Source organism: Eupeodes corollae, chromosome 1 (assembly GCF_945859685.1).
Source record: "Eupeodes corollae chromosome 1, idEupCoro1.1, whole genome shotgun sequence".
NCBI lineage: Eukaryota > Metazoa > Arthropoda > Insecta > Diptera > Syrphidae > Eupeodes > Eupeodes corollae.
In genome coordinates this window covers 245,862,477-245,878,602 of record NC_079147.1, presented here as the reverse complement: position 1 = coordinate 245,878,602, position 16,126 = coordinate 245,862,477, and the positions used below count along the sequence as shown (strand labels likewise).

At 36.0% G+C, this 16,126-nt stretch overlaps 1 protein-coding gene across 1 annotated transcript; it reads left to right on the top strand.

The window, feature by feature from the left end:
• Positions 1 to 5,246: 5,246 nt before the first annotated feature.
• LOC129949607 (uncharacterized) lies at positions 5,247 to 9,184 on the top strand. The gene is made up of 2 exons (XM_056061172.1): positions 5,247 to 5,299; positions 5,347 to 9,184. Exons 1-2 carry the CDS (start codon positions 5,247 to 5,249, stop codon positions 9,182 to 9,184), a joined length of 3,891 nt encoding a protein of 1,296 aa, XP_055917147.1.
• Positions 9,185 to 16,126: the final 6,942 nt, after the last annotated feature.

Here is a 16,126-nt window from a genome sequence, read left to right as displayed (position 1 = left end):
ACAATACTTTCTTAGAAATAATAGAAAACTATACACATTTTTTGTTGACTTTAGAGCCGCCTTTGATTCAATTGACCGCAACGCGCTATTTTTCAAATTATCAAAGGGTTTGGGATGGTAAGAATCTTTTCGAATGGTTTGAAACTTGTTCTGAGCGCCGTTCTGTTTGCCCTGTTTATAGATGACATTACAGAACATCTACCTGTAGGTATTCACATAGCCCAGCAAACTCTTAAGGTCTTACTATACGCAGATGATATTGTTCTATTTGCAGAATCAGCTCACAGTTTACAGCTTATGATCAATAAACTAGGTACCTATTGTAGAACGTGGAATTTGGAGATCAATCTCCAGAAGTCGAAAATTATGATAATTAAGAATAGACAAACTAAATTAGAAAAAAATGAAAAATGGTTTCTTAATTGGCAGCAAATTGAAGTTGTCACGAAATACAGCTACCTTGGTATAATTCTAGAACCAAACATGAAATTCACACAACATTTTGAAAACAAATTAAAAGCCTCAAAAAACCTTATCAACGCCTCATGGAAGGATATCATTAGTAAAAATGAAATACACTAAGTATAAAATTTTTGAAAGTGTTATGCGCTCAGTTATGTGTTAAAGCTGTCAGACCTGGGGATTTAAGCAATACGAACAAACCGAAAAGCTCCTACGTTTCTTTCTGAAAAAGTTATTCCACCTTCCTTCGAATACACCTAATTATGTACTAATGCTTGAAACAGGCCTTCCAAATATATTTCTTTTTACTCTAAAGTTACATTTTCATTATATACATAAAGTTCTCTGTTACCCATCAAACAGACTTACAAATATTCTTGATAAGTATACTTTTGACCATAAATTAGAATGGATTAATTATTGGATTTCATTGGCAGAAAAATGTGAAATAGACCTAAATATACAATACACAAATCTAGCACTTCAGAAGCAACAATGCTTTATTCTCCTGGAAATATCCGATTCACAAGACCGTACCCAAAACATTGAAAAAGCAAAATCATCAATTAATAGAATTATTTATTTATGGCTTAACTATGATCTCAACGAAAAGAATTACTTTAATAACCGTTGCAGTGTGAAAGAAATATCACTAATATGTAGAGCAAGATGTGAAATGCTGAATTTGAATGGATCTCCACATAGAAACGTTTTAACCAATCAGTGCACAATTTGTAATATGAAAGCGAAAGAAGATACTTTCCATTTTTTAGCTATATGTCCCATTTATAAAGATCTAAGACTTATTTACTTCGGGAAACGCTCGTTGACAATGGAACATACAAAGAGACTCCTAAATGGTTGCGATTGGCAAGCTCTTTATAAATTTATTGTATCTGCATTTATATATCGAAACAATATAAGAACAGAATTTAGATAAGAAACAAAAAAGCTTACACTTTTATTAAAAAAAAAAAGAGATAATCAAGTTTTTATGAAAAGAGGCTTCTTTTTATTTTGTTTTTATATTCGAAAAACATGTTTTGCATTTCAATCAACTTACCAGACAAACGGCAACGCCATTGTCTTATTATTATTTTATTTTATTAATGTCGTTGAAACTTTTATTGTAAGAACTAGTTTGTTATAAATAAAATATTTGAATCTTGAATCTTGAATCTATATTAATTTTAAAGTCGGTTTCGAATTGAAGCCATCACAAACCTTAGAATTGATTATTAGCCATATATCCTCGTTGTCAAGTGAAATAATACAAAATTCTTTCTTAACACTAATCATACCAAGACTTAATATATACCTATTTCTACCATAGCGGGTAAAATGACCCGACTTTATGTTTCATGCTTGAATGTATGAAATATGGATGTTAGGTACTAAATAAAAATATAAATTAAATTTATTATAATTAAACAAAATAGTATGTTGAGCATTTCTATTACAAAAGCAAAAAATAAAAACTTTTAATTCATAGTTCATCGCATTTTTTACATATAAGTGTTTCCATTGTACATTTTCCGCAAACATATTTTTTACATTTAGAGCAAATTTTGTTGGTTTTATTTCCTTTACAGTATCCTATTTGACATCTTAGATATACGTTTATAAGCATCTGTAGTAGATTTAGGCAACGATCCTTTCGTATTTGTTTCTTGTTTTGGTTGTTGACGGGCTTCTCGAAAATCGGCGCCAAGTTCTTCTGCTAGCTTGAGTAAAAAATCTTGTCTCGAGATATTTTCTCCTGTCGTTTGCTTGTACAAAACCCAGGCATTTATGCCAGCTAAATCAAGGATATTGAAAAAAACTTGGAGAGGCCATCTGCAAGACTTAGATTTTGTAGTAAATTTTCTCGCCATTTGATCGGTCATGTCCACACCAAATTTGGTTTTATTGTAATATGAAACAGTTTCAGGTAAACGTTTATTATTGTTTTCTACTATTACGAATTTATGTTTAGAACTAAGTAAAAGTACTCTTTTTGTTGGCTTACTTTTATAGATTGTAAGAGTACAATTAGTAGTACCCGTAGCATGATGGTTAGTGCGTTGGACTGTCATGCAAGGGGTCTGGGTTCAATCCCTGCCTGTGCCACCTTAATTTAAGAAAATAATTTTCGCGGGTACTGCCTCTTGCGAGGAATTGACAAATCCTTCAAGAGTAATTCTTGTCATGAAAAAGTGCTTTCTCAAAACTAGCCGTTCGGATTCGGCCCAAAATTGTAGGTCCCTTCCATTCCTGACAATAGTACTCGCACACAGGAATGGTTGAGAGTTGTAAGTCACTAGGCCCTGGTTCACAAAGGACTGTTGCGCCACCCCATTTGATTTGATTTTTGAAGAGTACAATTATCTGTTGTAAAAATTTTCGATGAAAATCGTTCCATATCACCTTTCTTTTTCTTCGCAATTAGTGGTAATTCTCTTTTATTTGACCGAATAGTTCCAACTAACCCGTAGCATGATGGTTAGTGCGTTGGACTGTCATGCAAGAGGTCTTGGGTTCAATCCCTGCCTGTGCCACCATAATTTAAAAAAAATAATTTTCGCGGGTACTGCCTCTTGCGAGGAATTGACAATTCCTTCAAGAGTAATTCTTGTCATGAAAAAGTGCTTTCTCAAACTAGCCGTTCGGATTCGGCCTTAAATTGTAGGTCCCTTCCATTCCTGACAACAGTACTCGCACACAGGAATGGTTGAGAGTTGTAAGTCACTAGGCCCTGGTTCACAACGGACTGTTGCGCCACCCCATTTAATTTTGAGTTCCAACTAACGTAGTTTTTTTGGCTAGGAGTTGTGTTGCTAGGGATTTGCTTGTGAAGAAGTTGTCTGTGGTCACAGTTCTTCCGCAACCCGTAAATGGCTCAATGAGTTTGAGTACAACATATTCAGAGAGTGGTACTGAAGAGGGCCTATTGTTCGTGACTTCAAAGACGAAGGCGCAAGTCCCTTGGCGACAGAAAAATAAACTGGCAACACCTGCGGAAAAGATGAAATACAGCCGTCTCGCTCATCAGGCGCTTTCTGTCAACTACTAAATAATCTTCTTTTATTTTTATTTTTTGTTCTTTTGTTCACTCTCATTCTTGTTTTGAAATTAGCAGAGGCTGGTTGTGGCTCTTAATTTAAAATAATTAACTTACTCCTTAATAAATAAACATTGTATTATAGAACCACTTGTAAAATAGAATAAATAGAAGATAATAAAACAATTAGTTTAAAACAATAACTTTCATTCCTCTGCGTGTGTGAAAAACTAAATTTCATACATTTTTGGTGCCTCCTGTGAGGAAAAATAAAAACTGTTAAATAGTGGCGTCATAGCGGTACACTTTGCAGTTAATATTCTACGAAGTTCTACAAGCAGAACTGTACCTATTACGGCAATGGCAGAGCTTAACAGGCGTACCTCTGCATCTCATTCGATTTTGCGCATTTCAGCAAAGGTAGCAGCAGATGATTTTGCTGGAGATGAATTTAGTCTTCGGCAAGAGATGAATTCATTGCAATTGCATTTTGATCGTTTTGTGGCCACTCATGACATTTTAATAGATGCAGCAGAACCTTCTGAAGTTGGCGTCCACGTGAATCTTTGGAATGACATGGAAGAGCATTATAATACTTCAATGGCTAAATTGCATCGACTCATTTCCATTGCGCAAACTAATCCGAATCCAGGCATTGATAGTGCGGTCAAACAACCCTTGACATCGTCGTCCACCATGGACTTGAAATTGGACCCTCTGCCCGTTCCGAGTTTTGATGGTACTTTACAAAATTGGTTAGCTTTTAAAGATGCATTTGAGACCCTTGTACATGGGCAGGAATTTCCAGAAGCGTACAAACTCGGCAAACTTCGCGAAGCAGTAAAAGGCGATGCAGTAGCATTGGTTGGCGGAATGTATACTGGTGGCTATGAAGACGTCTGGAAAGCATTGAAGGCTCGCTACGACAACAGAAAACAACTGGCAGAAATCCATGTCTCTCGATTTATTGGCATGAAACGAGAACCGACTGAATCTACATCGGCATTGCTCACTGTGGTGGATACGGTGAGAGAAGCATTTCGGGCATTAACTGTTATGCAGTTACCAGTGGATCAATGGGATGCATTAGCAGTGCCTATTATCACATCGAAGCTTCCTACAACGACACAACAGGCTTGGGGTATGAGTCGAACTTCGAACGATATACCCAAACTTGATGATTTGCTAGGCTTTGTCGAAAAACGAGCTCATAGTTTGGCATCGGATGTACTGCGATGGAATGCAGTCGACCGCAACGACAAATATGGCGAGAGAATTACTACAAACACTTTAAGGCATTCACATCGCTTGGTGAAATCTAATTTGGCTGCCACTTCACCCGGCAATTGTGAATTTTGTAATAATAACTCGCATCGCATCAGCCGCTGCTCTCAACTTTTAGCACTTCCAGTGGCCGAGCGCTTTCAAAAACTTAAAGGGTCCAACCTGTGTTTTAATTGTTTAAGACCAGGACATGCAACTAAGGAATGTAGCTCACAGAATTGCCGTCAATGTAATGGAAGGCATCACACGCTGCTTTGTCGTCGTTCATCATCACATTTGGTATCACAGCCTGGAACCGGCTCAGCTGCTATGACCACAACATCGGCGTCACCGGCCGTTTCAAAACCATCTACGACTCGAGCTCCCCAAAATTATATCTGACTAGATGGCTCCATAAAGACATTCGCGATTTTCAATGATCGTGTCATCCTTTTGGCAACAGCTTTTGCACGAATAATTGATGGCTTTGGCGATGTGCATCAGTGTCGATTACTATGCGATCCAGGCTCCCAGGTTAGTTTCATGACTTTACGCTTTTTTAACAATTTGGCTCTTCGTAGGAATAAATGTGAAATACCAATAGAAGGTGTAGGAAACTGTTTATCAACATACGCTCGTGGCAGAGCGACTGTACAACTGTCCTCTAACTTTAATCAACACTTTGGTATGAGTGTTGAAGTCTACCTCATCGAAGCTATCACTTCTCCCACACCTGTATCTAAGATTTCGGATGATTGTTGGCAACATTTACGCAATTTGCAACTGGCAGACCCTTCCTTTGGTACTACTGGACGAATTGATGCATTGCTTGGCGCAGACGTTTGGGGCCAGTTAATCACAAATGGCATAGTTCGTGGTAGTAATACAGAACCATTCGCGCAATCAACTCAACTTGGCTGGGTTGTATTTGGACCGGCTACACTTCAATCTCATACAGTACCTACTGTAAGGTCATTGGCCACTTGCACTAAACATGATCTACGAGTTGACGAGTGGTTGCGTATACTTTTTGAGGCCGACAACGAGCACACGACATCTACAACTACTATGGAAGCTGATCTATGTGAACACATATTTATGTCTACACATACCCGTGATCTAGATGGCCGTTACATTGTGCAAATACCATTTAAGCTGAACGCATCAGCACTTGGGAATTCACACAATTTGGCATTACGGCAATTTTATCAACTAGAGCGCAGACTTACTTCAAACCCAGATCTACGGGAGAAGTACATTAATTTTTTGAGGGAATATATTCAGCTTGGTCATATGACTGCAATTTCGGATCGACCAGGTGAACCAGCACAGTCATACTACGTCCCACATCATGCAGTGACCATGAAGTTTCGCGTTGTTTTTAATGCGTCAGCGCAAACGTCAACAGGCATCTCGCTCAACGACACACAATTGGCTGGCCCGCTCATTCAAGAGTTATTGGTAAATATAATCCATAGATTTAGACGGTTTGCAGTTGCACTATCCGCAGATGTAGAAAAAATGTTTAGGCAAGTGTTAATCGACAAACGACATAGGCAATGGCAACAAATTCTATGGCGGGAATCTCCTACTGAATTATTGCGCACCTACCAGTTGAACACCGTCACTTATGGTACAGCTAGCGGTCCTTATTTGGCAGTTCGTGCGATGCAGCAGTGTGCTTTGGATAACTCGTGTATATTGCCTACAAACGAACGGGCGAAAGCAGCTCAGGAAAGCATATTACGGGACTTCTACATTGATGATTATCTCTGTAGTGCTCCATCAACAAAGGCTGCAGTTTTATTGGCAAGGGATGTTGATTCTGTGCTTAAAGAAGGACACTTCTGTCTACGCAAGTGGCGATCTAACGACTCAAGGGTTTTGGCAAAACTTACAAATACACCATTCACTGATGAAATTGAATTGCAAGCTATGGAAACGACGGTTCTTGGGTTGAATTGGGATCCCATAGCTGACGAACTATTCTACAAGGTTAAATTGGCAACTGATACTACCTCAACTACGAAGCGTCAAGTCCTAAGTGACACGGCAAGGCTGTATGACCCACTTGGTATGTTGGCGCCTGTAATTATCGTGGCTAAACTTTTCATTCAGCGACTTTGGCTGGCAGGATTGGCATGGGACACACCTCTGCCAACAGATTTGCTCGATGAATGGCTCACATTTCGTGGCGATTTGCAGAGATTGGAGAAAATTCGAATACCACGATGGATTGGTATTCAAATCGATGCGACTCTCCAACTACATGGCTTTTGCGATGCAAGTATGAAGGCATATGCAGCGGTCATTTACCTTATCACAGTCGACAACAAGGGATATCGCAAATCAATTCTGATTACATCTAAGACCAAGGTTGCACCAAGCAAGGCTGTAACAATTCCAAGGCTGGAACTGTGCGCTGCCCAACTCCTTACTACGACGATGATAACTACCCGACAGGCTTTGGACCTCAACAACATTCCATATACAATGTGGAGCGACTCTAGCATTGTTCTCTACTGGCTTCGCAAATCAACAACACAACTTAAACCCTATGTGGCAAACCGCGTTGGCTATATACAACAGAATTCCGAGATTGGCAATTGGAATCACATTCGTACACGATTTAACCCAGCAGATTGCGCAAGCAGAGGCATAAGTGTTGATGCGCTTATATCACACCCGCTATGGTGGCATGGCCCAACAATTGACATCGAACAATCTTCTGTAGAAGGCACTACACTCACAGAGAACGAGTCTTTGGAAATGGAGACAGAACTAAAACCAATCAAGGCACATATGGCTTGTGCATTAAAAAGGCTTTCAATTGAAACTTGGTATAGACGGGGTACGGAAACTATAATTATTCCTTTGCTAGACCGTTTCAGTAAACTTGGGAAACTGCTTCGTACAACAGCTTACATTTTACGATGGAGAAAGTCAAATCGCATATATAGATCACAATTTTTCGTCACAGCCGAGGAAATAGAAGAGGCTCTACGCTGGCATACAAAGGCGGTACAGCATACATTCTTTGCGGCAGAGATCATTCAACTTCAAAAAGGCAACAGCGTGGGTGGATCAAGCAAACTGGCATCACTTACTCCATATATGGATAAGGAGATGAATAACATTCTCCGTGTATCTGGCAGATTGGACAACGCAAACCTGGGTGGCTCTCGAACACATCCCATCATCCTTCCTAGGGAAAGCACATTGGCAAAGCTTATTGTGCAGAAAACACATGATGAAACGCTCCATGGTGGCATACAGCTTATGATACAGACGATTCGAGAAAAATATTGGATACTCCATGTACGTATTCTTGTGAAACATGTTATTCATTTCTGTTCTATTTGCAGAAGGCATCGACATACAATGGCTAAACAACGTATGGCATCGTTACCTTCAGCTCGAGTTCTGGCTTCTCCACCATTTTCAATCTCAGGTGTGGATTACTTTGGGCCATACAACATTCGCATTGGCTCAAAAAACGTCCGTACAGTGAAAAAGACCTATGCTGCTGTTTTTGTCTGCTTAGCTTCAAAGGCTGTACACATTGAGCTGGCCGAAGATCTGTCAGCCGAGGCATTCATCAACCTTTTCACTCGCTTTGTGAACCGTCGTGGCCCATGTCATCAATTGTTTAGCGATAATGGAACTGCATTCGTTGGAGCAAATCGGCTTTTGCAGGAAGACCTCAAGGAATGGCAAGGTGCTTATGCATTGCAACATTTGGCGAACCGAGGCACCCAGTGGCACTTCATTACACCTAGCGCACCGCATCAAGGCGGCCTTTGGGAGGCGGCAGTCAAGTCGGCCAAGAAACATTTGCGCCGAGTTATTGGAACTCAGTCCATTTACTATGATCAGCTGCATACCTTACTAGTGCATATAGAGGCATGCTTGAACTCACGTCCGTTGGTGGCTTTACACGATGACATAGACGACCGATTGGCTCTCACACCAGCAGACTTTCTTATTGGCCGATCTATTATTGCAGTACCAGACAAACCCGTTTTGGAAGTACCCACACAGCGGCTAAGCTACTGGCGACAACTAAGGCAAATGCAACAACATTTCTGGAGACGATGGCAGGATGAGTACTTGCAAACATTGCAACCACGTTCCAAATGGCATGAAGCAACTGAAAATATCAACATTGGCGATGTTGTTATCATCAAAAATGAAAATTTACCAGCAACACAGTGGCCACTTGGTCGGATTATGAAACTACACCCAGGCAAGGACGGCCTAACCAGAGTCGTCACAATCAAACATCAAAAGGGTGAATGCTTGAGACCGATACAAAAACTATGCAAAATTTTGGATGATTCTGAACGTACCCGCCCAGCCGGCCAGGATGTTCGTGACTTCAAAGACGAAGGCGCAAGTCCCTTGGCGACAGAAAAATAAACTGGCAACACCTGCGGAAAAGATGAAATACAGCCGTCTCGCTCATCAGGCGCTTTCTGTCAACTACTAAATAATCTTCTTTTATTTTTATTTTTTGTTCTTTTGTTCACTCTCATTCTTGTTTTGAAATTAGCAGAGGCTGGTTGTGGCTCTTAATTTAAAATAATTAACTTACTCCTTAATAAATAAACATTGTATTATAGAACCACTTGTAAAATAGAATAAATAGAAGATAATAAAACAATTAGTTTAAAACAATAACTTTCATTCCTCTGCGTGTGTGAAAAACTAAATTTCATACACCTATATTCATCTTTTCCAAGATATGGAAGTGCATTTATGACGTATTTGCTATCAACGTCCGATGCTAACCAAAATTTGATTCCAAATTTATCCGGCTTGTTAGGCATGTATTGCGTGAATCGACATCGTACTTTAGTTGGAAATAGCTGTTCGTCTATAGTAATATTTTCACCCGGTTTGTAACAGTTTTGGCTGTTCTCAATGAAAATATTTCAAATTGCAGATACCATAGCGAATTTATCTGTGTTTAAACGTTGACTCCGCTGACTTTTTTTTATCAAAACGAATAAATCTAAGAATTTCGGTAAAATTATTTCTGCTCATAGTTTCAGAAAAAAATTTAGGCCCCCATAAGTTATTCCACAAAAAAGAAATATTCAAATTATTTGCTCCATATGCAGCTCGAGCATATAATTTTTTTTTTAGATAAACTCCAATCAGAACCTAACACTCTCTTTGCTTCTTCTATTGTGCATGTTCTTATATGGTTCATAATACGGTGGTCAATTATCAATGAAAATGCAGTACTAACTTTACCTTTCATTATATGGCGTTTTGCATATCCTGTTGGGCCTACTTCTTTCCTGAAAATGTTATGAAGTGGTGCTCTTCCAGGTGTGCCACCTACTTGCATTTGTTGCCAAACAGATCCATCATTCGCAACATTTTGTTCATTTATTTCTACTTCACTTTCTTCCGAACTTGGGAGTAATCTTATTCTTTTTCGGCCACTACATACATTCACAATATTTTCCTCTTCATCGTCAGTATCTGTAGAATCAAACTCATTTTTATTTGCAACCAATATATCTTCATTTTCAGAAAATTCATCTTCACTAATCTCTGAAAACTCTTCGCCAATATTATTTATATGTTCTAAGAACTTGTACTGCCTTGTTTGCTTCGACATTTTTCTGGGTAAAAAATGATCTGTATTTCTATAGCTATCAAAATAAAATATAAGCTAGGTACTTACCAAGACTTTCAATTTTTGCCACTTTTACTTACACTAAAAAGCTATTTTCAATCTAAATTTTGATATTTTCTTGAAATTATTCTGAGCTATTTTCGTTGAACTACTTTACGCAACAGTCTTTGGAAGAATGTGCAACTTACTGACTACAAATATGACTAGATAATCTCATAAAACAAAAAATTCTCAACGGGTCAAATGACCCGTTGTGGTAGATATCGGTATATACAACAAGGATTACTCAGAATAAACAAAACAAAAATATTTTTATAACTGTACATTAATTACATGGAAAAAGTCATGAAGTCAAATGTGCAAACGCAATAAAATTATACGTGCATTTTCAATGCAAAAGTTTAAAATGGGTCATTTGACCCGTTATGGTATGTTTAGTGTTAAGTTCTCTTCATCTAAAAAAAATATTATAAGAATTGGTTTATGGTTTCTGTATTTACTGATAGTTGTGCACCAGTGTTTGAAATGATTTTCTCAATAAATGGATAAATTATCGATGCTAAATCAAAGAAACTTCTCGGGTCAGATGTTAATTTTTTTTTATTTTTGTCTAGTTTTTGCAAACGAAAATAACTCAACTTGAAAACATATCATAGAACTTGGTGAGGTTCTTTTCGTCTTTAGAGAATTTTGTATCAATGTTGTGTTTTAAAAGTTTCACTTAACGTATTTTTCACAGCAAAAACTAATTTTGATCCCATTTTAAACAGGATCAAATCTTTTTTTATTCAAATAAAAAAACAAAAAAACTAATTTCAAACATTTGTGTTCTTTCCAAGCGCCTATTAGAAATTATGTACTCTATGAAATTACACTACAAAAAATTTGAAAGGCACATTTGAGACAAAATACTTAACCTTTAAAAAGAAAATGTTAATGTGCACAAAGGTTTTTATCGTGGATCCCACTGACAGTACTTAAATGTTTATATATTTCGATTCTTAAAATATTTTTTTCAACACACTTGAGACTTGACACTAAACTTAAAAACAAATTTGAGTCATCAAAAATATAAATAGAGTTAGTTTATTTACTTTAAATGGACATTTAAAGCTTAATTCAGAACTCGTATTCCCAGGACAAAAAAACTTGAAGTTTAAAACATAAAGTCTATCTTTGGAACTGGCTCATTTTTTGAAACTTTTTTCTTTTCATTTCATTTTTATTAAAAATATGCCGTTTTTCTTTTAGAGTATTGTAACCGTCATACATTATATAAACGACTTACTAAAGAATATTTCCCCTTGCAGTAACTTAATGTTTAACTTGAAAAGAGATAAAAAAGCATATGTTGGTCAAGTATGTGGTACTTTGTAACCCTCATGATTCATGAACTACAGTCCTACTGGTGAAACTTTTCAAATAAAATATATATTTCTTTTCAAAAACTTTGTGAGGAACTATAAAAGAGATATCAAGTTTGTACTTGACAAAAAAAAAGCATATCTTCATTTATCATAGTTTTTAAAAGTGAGGGTTTTGTAAGTTGAAATCAAGATTCAGAAAGATTAAGTTGAAATAATGGATATAGTATAAAATACCCATACTACATTTTAAGATGTAAAGTATTAATTGAAAGGTACATTTTGCATTCAAATTTGATGCGAACTAAAATCAAAAAAGTGGAGAAAATGTATTTAGGTTAAAAAATTAATCTTCTAAAACTCAATAGATTCTGAGAAGTCTTTAAAATCAATCGAAGAAGTATGGAACACTAAAAAAAAATGTACTCATGCTTTAAATTAAATAATTTTTAATAGATTTTTAGAATGTTATGTAATTGCCAAAAAAATCGTTTAAGCTAAAGAAACGCAGAGAGGTAAAAAGATCAGTATATGGAAAACGATCTGCGGAAAATCTTAATTGTCAGAAACTTCAAATTGAGTTTAGTTCATAGCAAATGATAAAAATTGTGTTTCATGTTTTTTAACTTACCATTGAAAGTCATTATAATCGGTTCAATTTGACAAATTGAAAATTTGTACACTTCTCGACGTTCCCTAGAATCTTAATCAAAGATTTTTTTCGGGATACTATTTTTCGTCGTCCATATCCCAAGGACCAGTAGAGATATCGACTTCGAATAAATCTTGTTTTTTAGATAATAGCATCGTTAGATGCAAAAATTACTTTCAACAAAATTAAGTGGATGGTTCTTTTTTTTACTATATACCAACTTTTAAAAAAATGAACATTTTATTTAACCCCAAATATCTCACGAATTAATAACGCTAGCGACTTGCAATAAATATTATATTTTATAATGTGACGTGACGTGATACCAAATAAGTTTAAATTTAAAAATATACCTTTAACATATGTGTGTCTTTATATATTTAAATATATTTTTTTTATAAAAAAACCGTTTGAGTGAGATTTTTAAATTATTGTTTAAGAATTTAATTTAAATAACATTTAATATACAGTTATTGAAAGCTTATTTGATTTGATTGTCGTTAAAAAAAATTACCCAATTTTGAGATAACGAATTTTGAAACAAAAAATTAATATTTTGTTTCAAATCCAAAAAAATGATCGTCAAATATATGTAAACAATAAAAGAGTCTGAAAAACTTAAAAAAAGACTGCATACTAAAATTTTGTAAAAATTGATTTTTAACTCGAATATCTTTTCAAAAATTAAACATATTGCTCTATATTCAAAGTCATATTTTAAACTCGAGTCTATTTGAACTGAAGTCTAAATTTAACATCTAGGTTCGACATAGCTGCTATACTCCTAAAGAATATGGTAGCTCTGTTTAGTTAGAAACAAATGTAAGGTATATTCACTTCAACCTAAACAAAACGTCTTGTAGAGGAGAATCTAATAAATTGCGATAGCTGGAGAGCCAACATCTTTGAAATCTTTTAAATTATTCTTTTTGCTGTTAGTTGAAAAATTTTTTTTAAGTCACCCTGGTGCTGTTAAGACTTAAAAACACACAAATATTGGCAAGCTTTTTATTGAATTTCGTTCTTCATTATTTAGAAGGTCAATCATAAACTTGACAGTTTTTTTTTGACATAGAAAGTTATTGTAAGGTCCCTAGAGTCGAAATAAAAGATTTTTAGAGAGATGTATGTACGTTCGCGACGTTTTTCTCGTCGTCCATAGCTCAATAACCAGTAGGGATATCGACTACAAATAAATGTTGTTGTACAGAATAATGCAAAAAGTTGCAGAAAGGGTTCTCAACATAATTTAGTGGGTGGTTTTTGGTAAAAATTTATTTTTGACTCAAATACTCAATATTGGCTTTAAACTAATTTAAGCTTTTAAAAAGTATTGTTGTGAACATTCAGTAAATATTGTTTTCGACATTCAGTAATTTTTTATAAAAAATCAATAAAATGAAACTGGCAACTCTGGTGCGTTAAAGTGTAGAACAATATATACCGTCGCTCTGATAATTTAAATAAAATAGTACTGTTTAAACTTTTCTAAAATTATTAAATTGTGTGCTAAGATACTATCACTAGCAGGTCATACAAAATCAATTGAAATTTTGGTGAGTCTACTTAATTTCACTAGTTTTATGTGTACAAAGTTTCAACATCGGCTACGCAAGGTAAAACAATATACATATACATACTCGAATGCGAATCGCAAGCAAGATGAACCGTACACCTCCATCGTCAGTACAAAGATCGAGCAATTTCACGCAATCACAGAAGAGACCGCATAAGGAACTTGCTCCAGATTCACCTGGGAACAGTGGATCGGGGATATGTAAAGGATTCGCAGTTGGGACAATGGCGGTAACAGACCTCAAATTGTTAATGGAAGAAACGTTGTCTAATATGCTGGACGTCAAACTTAAAGACATGCCAAACAAAGCAGATTTTGATATTATTTGTACGGAACTCCAAAAGCTACAAAAAAGGAATGAGGACTTGCAAGCGCAGGTTAAGCAATTTGATTCACGTTGCAGTTTATTGGAGCGCCAGGTTGAAATGCTACAGACCAAGGCCAACGAAAACAATATCTTTGTTCACCTTCCCATACAAAATGGAGAGGATGCTGGTGAACGGGCAAAAGAATGTTGCCTTAATTTGTTGCAAACAAATGATAACATAGTTGCTGCAACGAGAGTATTGAGGTCCAGAAATAACAACAAAGCAAATGTAATCGTCAAAATGCACAAAAGCGAAGATGTTGGACGACTTTTAAAAGTTTCATCGACACTACGAAACACTGGTATTTATTTACATCGGGATCTACCGGCCACCACTCGAGCAAGAAGAAAAAAGCTAAACAATTTAAAAACAGAAATCCTGCGCAAAAATAAATTTATAAAAACACGTTTCCACGGACAATCATTAATTGTTGATAATAAAGCATTTTATTTTGACAACCAAAACAATTTGATGTGTGACGGCGAATGCGGAACGTCATTGTTACGTCAAATAATTGATGGCAGTGGCAGCTGCAGTGGGTACGTTCCAGGTGGTGAAAATAATTTGGCTACAAATATCAGTGCTTCCCAAACTCTTGGGGGTAATAGAAACTTGTTTTAATAATAATGCCGTCTGCCAGTTAAATTGTAAAAAAAGTTTTAATGTACAAAATATTAATGTTACAAACACTATACAAAAATTTAAAATTTTGTCATATAACATTTCTGGTCTTAGTAATAAGAGTTTATTTATTGATTTTTTTGATTTTATAAGAAGATTTGAAATTATATTTTTATACGAAACATTTATAACTGAAACAAACTTTAACAATTATGAAAAGAAATTCCAAGACTTTGATCTAAAAATCGTCCACGCCATAAGATGTCATACTAAAGGGAGAGCAAGTGGAGGTTGCATATTCGGAGTAAATAAACAATTGAAGAGTTACAATTACTTGTTTAAGACTTTTAACGATACAATCTATGTAGATATAAGATTAGATGGAGAAACTTTTAGTATCATACCCTGCTATATCAACTGCAGTAATTGGGACTCAGATTTTGACAAGGTGAAAGAATTTATTATGTGTGGAACAAGCGCCTCAAATTTGCTGATAGTAGGAGATCTGAATGGACGAGTGGGTACAACAGAAGGTGATGAAAACGAAAGAAGAGATATAGTGAGACAATCCAAGGACAAGACAAAAAATAATAAAGGAAATCAAATACTTGATCTTTGTAACTCTTTTGGATTCCGAATTCTCAATGGAACAAGTGATGGAGATCCACTTGGTGAACATACTTTTGTCGGAAAACAAGGAAGTTCTGTAATTGACTATGGACTCGCAGGAGAGAGGTGGAACTCAGTTATTACTGATTTTGAGGTAGAGCAAGTACCGTTTTCAGATCACATGCCAATTGTCATACACTATAACAGTTTACGAACTAGAAATGAGGAAAGCGTGAGCCTAAAATTGATGCCAAAGCTACATTGGAAACAGTTAACATCAAATACATACAGAAAACGTTTAGATATGTATCTGGCGATAAATGAAAACATAAATTTGAACGCTATCGAAGATTGCATTAAAAAAGCAGCTGCAAGGCAGAATAACTATGAAAGAAGAGGAATATTCAAACAGCCATGGTTTGATACTGAGTGTATGTTGGCAAGGAAAACAGCATATATTTGGCTTAATAACTATAGACGAGATAACCTTGAATCTTCTAAACAGAAATACCTTCAACTGA